The following is a 6,648-nucleotide window of genomic DNA, read 5'->3' on the forward strand; positions in this document are numbered from 1 at the left end:
GCACCTTACAGAAACAATAAGCTCGCGGCAGAACGCGAGCGCTGCAATTCAATTTTAACAAGTCTGTGGCCACAAGGGCCGGTGCGGACTCCAGCTCTTGCTTGCGTAGCTGTGTTAGCCGCGCGGGGCTAGGGGGCGAGGGGAAATCCCGACCCAAACTTCACTTTAATCATTAAAGCGAGGAGATTTGCGTCGGTTCACCCACGGAGCGGCTCTGGCATGCTGCCACCGTTACACAGGCCCTTTTCAGAGCGCAAGCCTTGCACTTTAAAGGACTGAAAACACGAAAGCGCCCAGATGGATTCAATCACCAGGAAACGCTTCCAGCACTGTGGGATGACAACTGCTCTTGGGGACAGACGCTTTATTGTTTATAATGCTCCTCGGAGCGCAAGAGGCTATAAACATCACACAAGGGGACAGACAATTATATAACAAGCTCGGAGGAGGGAGGAGAACTACATTATCCTAACACGACACAGATGTCCGCTTTCCTTGCTACGGAACCGAGTCAGTGGTGGCTTTCTCCTCGGTGCGGCTCGTTGCACAACACTCCCCGGCGCACTAAGCCAACTCCAGCTGCCCATTCTTCAACGGGGAGAGCGCACGGTTCGCCGTCCGGTTGAACGTGTCAACCTCTGGCACAAATCTCTCGGCAGGGACCACGAGCTTTCTCCGGCTGTCCATGCACTTGTTGTCCAGCACTAGGGAATTGGCTTTGTAGCCAGCGTCCGTCCGAATGCGGTGAAGTTGTCTGTAAAGAGCGTCCAAGGCATCCCTGGGAACAAGCAGAAGCGAGAGGAGTTGGGTTCAAGCACTGCATTCGCTTCCCGAGTTGCACAGGAAACACCCAACTTCCCACTTTCTGGCAGCAGAAATATCTGTGCGGCATTTGCCTTTGTACGAAGAACGAATGCATCGGGTATTTCGTGGTGCGTAGCAGCAGCATTGTTTGGGTCTGCAAACAGCAAGGCCACGTGCTGCTCCTGGAGCGCAGCGCAGAGAGGTGCACCCTGGGAGCCCACGCCAGCCCAGAGCAGCGCTTCTGTTTCTTCCTTTACTTTTCATCCTTTTTTTTCTTTTTTTTCCCCTTTTAGAACTGTCTGTGCCTGGTTGAAGCCAGAGTCAAGCAGGGACTGTGGGAACCCCATTCACCCTCCCACCACACAGACCTGTCATACCTTGCCTGCACCCTGCTGCCCAGTCCAGCTCCCCACCAAGCCCAAAGACTATTTCCACTCCTGATCCGAGCAGACACGAGCTCCAAAATGCAGCTTCTGGGAAGTGTGCCAGGCCGTGGACATACCCACGTCCCTCAGGTGGGCAATGCTGGGCCACTGCTCTGCCCCGGAGAGCAGAAGACTTACTGTGACTCTGCTAGCTTCTGTCTGAGGGCACGGATCGTTCCCTCCAGCTGGTGGGCCTCATCTGTTAGCCCGTACTGGACCTGCGAGGTGGGGAGGGAGAAGGTGACAGCAGTTAACAGGGCTGAAGTGTTGTTTCACAAAGGCCACGGTTCTCTCATTCCCCTTCTAGCCCAGCTATGACATTTATTGCCTTGCTTTGCTACGTGACTGTAGGATCCATTGCTCAGCCCCTCTGTAGTTTCCTCCAAAGCGCACCCACGTTTTTCAGACCCACGCAAGCCCCCGTCCTGGTCGGTTCCCCCCAGTCCCTCCTGGCAGGGAGCGTGCCAGGCGAGGCTGGTACCTGATCCCGACAGAGCTCCATATTGGGCCGATAGGTGCGGGTCTCCAGGCGGGTGTGCACCACTTTCAGATCTTTGGTTTTCCTTCGAAGACCTTCCTCCAAGCGTCGGATGTCCTCCTCCATCTCAGCAATTTCTTCCAAGGTCTACGGATAAGAGGCATGTATCGTGAGGGACAGCAAGGGATACAGACTGGAAAACAGCCTCTCTGCGTCCTGGGATTTTACTGTGCTGGGAATGGGTTTTAAACAAGGGCTGGTGGGCTTCCGAGTACTGAAGCCCTCTGCTCATAGATCGGGCTTTTCACACGGACCAGGCATGGTGCTGCTGGTGTTTTATGGCCACAGCGGTTGAGACCAGGGGTGAAATAAAAAGGCCAAGACCTGGCACTGCTGCTGGGAAATGCCAGAGCAGCAACTGTGATGGCAGAAGGAGGCAGGATGTTGCAGGGATCATGCATGTGCCACTTAACAGCTCTCATGTGGAAACCATGCTCAGGCCAAGTAGCTTTGCACATAACAAACATCCTTTTGGATTCAATTCCCACCCAAGTTTGTGTCCAATAACCAAAGAAGCAACATTTACATTCTGCTCCTGCCATTTCAGCTCATCATAGGCTCTTTCCAGGTCTCTAATCCTCTTGCGCAAGGAAAACTCTGTAGCTACACGCTGAGCCTCCAGCTCGTTGTTTGTCTGAAGAGAGAACAGGCTCCAGTCACACACACCTAGAAGGTGCCTCCCTCCCAGCAGTTGCCAATACGACCGCCACGTGATAAGACCTCCCATGAGGTTGGGACAAGCCTATGAGCAAAGCCAGCTGGGTTCTGGCTGCTGCCATGCATGTGCAGGTCATGCACCCCCCTGTAGCCAAAAGGCGGGGAACGATGGACAGGTACGTGTCTTCCAGGTTGCCAAGACTGCTGCAAGCTCCGCAGCGTAATCAAGCTCCCCTTTTAAACCAGGAGGGCAGCTGCTCTCAGAGAGGCCTGTGGGCCAATGCTGTCTTTTCAAAGACTCCCTTCCCCTCGCCACAGCACATGCCAGCCCATTCTCCCACACTGGATCCAGAACTTCTGCACCACCGAATCACAGCCAAGAGACTAATTTACCTGTGCAATGGCAAGCACCGTTGCTTCTCGGAGCTCAGTCGAGGCTTTCATTTCTGCCTCAGCATGCTCCTTGTTACGTTGGCTGTTCTGTTCCCACTCATCAAGTGCAGTTGATCTGTGAACAATCAGTAGTTATGAAAATAAGTTGAGTGTTTGCAAGACAGTTCAAAAGGAACCACCTGCTGCAGGCCAAGAAGACTTTGTGCAGTGCAAAGTGATTCAGGAATTCTGGAGGTCACGTCCTGTCTGATCTCCTCACTGCACCAGCTGGAGATTGCTACCCCATTGCTCCTGCACTGAGGCCAACATCTGCTCCAACCGAGGACACATCCAAACCATGCTATGAAATGCCAAGCAAGTGAAAATGTGCAGTGACTCCCCCGTAAGCTGTGCCAAAGGCTGATACCACACTGCTTACTGAGTGTCACCTACAGCCAAGCACCAGGGAGGCAGGGCAGCTAGCTCCTCTGTTTTTGTGGTGACAATTTAGGTAGCTCCCAAAACTCCGTGGCTTCACAATTCAAGGGCTACAACAAATGCCAGCAGCCAACTCCTGTTCTGAGCTATCTCTGTAACTGCCACCCATCAAGCCAGGATATATAGCATGGAAGGAAAAAGCACCCCAGGGCTCTTTCAAGCACCAGCACGGATTTGGCCACACAAAGGGCAGGCTCTTTCCTTACCCGTCTGGGACCCGTGTTGGGTTGACCTTGAAGGAGATGTTGGGAGAGTTCACGTTGAGGGACAAGCACATGCGATCTATTTCCAATGCTTCCATCTTGCGCCAGTGGTCACAGCTCAACTGCTGGCGAGCGTCCTGTAAGAGGCTGCAGAAAGCAGGGTTGGAGTCAGCGGGGAGCACGCAGAGGGGAAGAGGCAGCTCGCAATTTCCAAAGCTTTCATCACCACCTCAGTCATCTTTTTAAAATGAGTGATGAGCTCCTGCCCTCCCAGTGAACTGGGCCCAACTTGGTAAGGCAGCACACCTGCTTTACTGCCTGCCTGGCTCCCCCATGCTCTGCTCTGGCAGCGCACTGGTGAACTGAGCCGCCCGCCCTCCTGCAGCGGGGCAGCGAGCCACGAGGGATTAGGGCCTGGGAGCTTTAACACTTCCAGGTCACTGGTTCATGAACCAAGGCAGGTGGCACAAGATATCTGTCCGGGCCAAAATTTTCTGAGGATGCTTACAAAGTCTCCCTTGACATGCTCTCCCCTACAAACTCCCAGACTCCACAGACCTTGACAGTAATCAAAGGCTCCTCTGAGTGGCTCACTGCCCCAGGGTACCTGCACCTGGCCTGCTTGCCCATCTCAGCATGGCATTAGAGGCACATTAAACTGCTAGGGCCAAGCAAGGAGGGCAGAGTCCGGTCGAAAGCTGTGTCATTCGCCTCACCAGAGCTGTTCGAAGGCTTCGTCCACTCTCTGCTGCAGTTCTCTCTTGGCTTTGTCTATCACCTTCACCTCCTTGTGCAGCTCCTCCTCCACAGGGTCCCTCACCACATCGATGGCGCGGCGGCTCTCGCGGAGCGTCAGGCACTCAATGGAAACGTCCAAAGGCAAGTTCTTTGCCTGGAGGGCACGTTCTGCTGCTTCCTTCACCTGGAGGAAGAAGCCAGCTGTGTGCGTGTGAGGTCTCCTTCGGGGATGGGAGGAAGAAAGGAAGGGGAACCCACCGATACCCTTGTTAAGAGGGCCTCGCGCTGCCTGTCTTTGCAGTTCTGAAACCTTTTAGCAAATCTGGAATGAAAATTGCGAGAGCCAAACACATTAATCCTCTACATCTGCTATTTGCATTGGGAATCACACCTTGTTGGGGGCTAACGACTCCAGGAGCAGCAGCTTCTGGGTTTAGAACTAAACGAATCAGAGAGATGTCCCACTGCTATTCTCTATTTAAAATCAAACATTTTTGAATGATGGTGTTAACATATTTCTCATTATCCTTTAGAGCTTTAAAAAAAAAAAAACCAAACACCACAACAAAACCCAACAAAAAACACAACCCAAAACCCAAACATGAGCGTGCAATGCACAGCTCCATAAAACGGCTTGGCTCAGCCAAGAACACAGTGGCTTGCTTTCCAGGAAGTCATTTCATCAGGTATGGATCTCAGTATACTTGTGATAAGCCCCCCTCAAACTCCATATGGCCTTGCCCATTGCAGAAGACAAGCCTCAATTATTTAACATCCCACGTTGAGAGTGTAAGTTGATTTCCAGCCATCTGTCTTCCCAACATACTTTGGCTAAGGCATCAATTTCCGCATCTATGTCTGCAAGGCATTTGTCCAGGGTCTCTTTCCATCTGTTCACGCTGCTGATACGTTCAGCCAGGCGGGTGTGGTTGTCACGCTCATCCCATTTCGTCTGGAATTAGAGGAGAAACGCCATTACTCTTTTTTAAATTGCAGTTGTGAATCTTGCTGCAGCCTTTCCCTGTTTTCAGGATTGACTGACCCCTCACAGGAGTACAACATGTTGCCATTTGGTCTTATAGTCATCTATACAAATGGAGAGCACAGAAAACAATACAAGTTGCAAAGGACGCGAGAATCACACCCAGGGATTTCATGATGGTACACACGCGTCATTGCACATGGGTTTACAGGAAGTAAATGTATTATATTTAGCAGGTTCTGTAGAAGTAAAGCCGCCTTCTATTCCCTCGTCCATACAGCCAGGTCTAGACGCTCTCCCATACTCCTCAGCCAGCTATTCTGACAAACCGGGAGCAGCCAAGCTGCCAGAAGGCCCACCTGGTTGTTGGTTTCGTTGTAGAGAGCTCGGGCTTCCTGCCGGACTTGGTGGGAAGCAGAACGCTGGTGTTCAGCATCAGCCGAGATGAGATGGGAGTTGGCGTGCCAGTTCGGCAAGGTGAACCGCTGTCCTGGCTTTACACTCAGCATGGCCATCTTGCTAAACAAGTGACTAAAAGAGAGCGGAAGATTTCTGTGTTTATTCATGGAAATACACCAGAAATGGAGATGCATCCACAAACTGGAAAGCTCTTCAAGAGAAAAGCAGCAGCAAGCTCTAACCTGGCATCTCGCCTAGTGCAGACACATGTGTCCGTACAACTGGGGAAGCACAGGCGGTCGGAGCCACCCTCTGCCCCTCGGCCAGGAGGAAAGCCCTGTCCACCTGTCTCTCCCTGGAGAACGGTGCTATTTGCAGAGAGACAAGGAGCCGCTCACAGCGCCATCTCCCACATGGTGTTTACTGAGCTTGGACAAAATGGCTGATGACATTACTGATTCTGCTTTTGTTACAGCTGCATAGGCCTAGCCCAGGGTTGCAGTCCCAGGGGACTTGAAGGCTTTGCAGGAACAGTATAGTTTGCAGCCATCTTCCCTGCTACCCAGCACATCCCTGCAGAACTGGCAGGAATTAGAGACACCACTCAACAGGATCAGAGCAGCTCCTGAGGAGACTGCAGGTTTCAAAAAACCCACAGTCAGGTGGAGTTCTGGGGCAGTTTCCCTGGCTCTGGTATAGCCCGTGCCTGTCCCCCAGTCCTCTTGGGCACAGGTAGTTGGGACAGAGCTCCTTGGGCACAGCCATCCGCACCAAAGGCCGCTGGGGAACTCCTGAAGGGAAGGAAGCCCTGCAGGCAGGCATCAGGGCTGCAGAGCCCGTGGGTAAGAAAGCACAAAGGGCTGCAGGGCAGAGGGGGAGGCTCGACCCCCCCCCCTCCAGGTGGAAGGGGGGAACAGGGGAGGGGCTCAGCCTCCAGCTAGGAGGGGCCCTCACCCCGGCTGGGGTGCGGGCAGGCCTAGGCAGACTGCCCCAGCTCCTCCATGCCAGTGCCAAGCTGCTCCCTCGGGGCCC

The 6,648-nt window shown here is 53.2% G+C and overlaps 1 protein-coding gene across 1 annotated transcript; it reads right to left on the reverse strand.

The window, feature by feature from the left end:
* Positions 1-439: 439 nt before the first annotated feature.
* On the reverse strand, positions 440-5,732 carry TEKT2 (tektin 2). Its single transcript, XM_009284741.2, has 9 exons — positions 5,577-5,732; positions 5,062-5,187; positions 4,214-4,419; positions 3,501-3,644; positions 2,818-2,932; positions 2,294-2,401; positions 1,711-1,854; positions 1,368-1,447; positions 440-778 (listed from the first exon to the last, which is right to left on the reverse strand). Exons 1-9 carry the CDS (start codon positions 5,730-5,732, stop codon positions 565-567), a joined length of 1,293 nt encoding a protein of 430 aa, XP_009283016.1. The 3' UTR covers positions 440-564.
* Between the last annotated feature and the right edge of the window lie 916 nt (positions 5,733-6,648).

The sequence above is a fragment of the Aptenodytes forsteri genome, unplaced genomic scaffold (genome assembly GCF_000699145.1).
Source record: "Aptenodytes forsteri isolate BGI_AS27 unplaced genomic scaffold, ASM69914v1 Scaffold7, whole genome shotgun sequence".
NCBI classification, from domain to species: Eukaryota; Metazoa; Chordata; class Aves; order Sphenisciformes; family Spheniscidae; genus Aptenodytes; species Aptenodytes forsteri.

Bases quoted from the DNA above. Each gene is read 5' to 3' on its own strand.
- TEKT2 (XM_009284741.2), bottom strand. From the start codon at position 5,732: ATGGCCATGCTGAGTGTAAAGCCAGGACAGCGGTTCACCTTGCCGAAC. The intron at 2,402-2,817 runs GTAAATTAGTCT...TTCTCTCTTCAG, and splicing joins CGGTGCTTGCCATTGCACAG to ACAAACAACGAGCTGGAGGC. The intron at 1,855-2,293 runs GTAAATGTTGCT...TCTTATCCGTAG, and splicing joins TGAAATGGCAGGAGCAGAAT to ACCTTGGAAGAAATTGCTGA.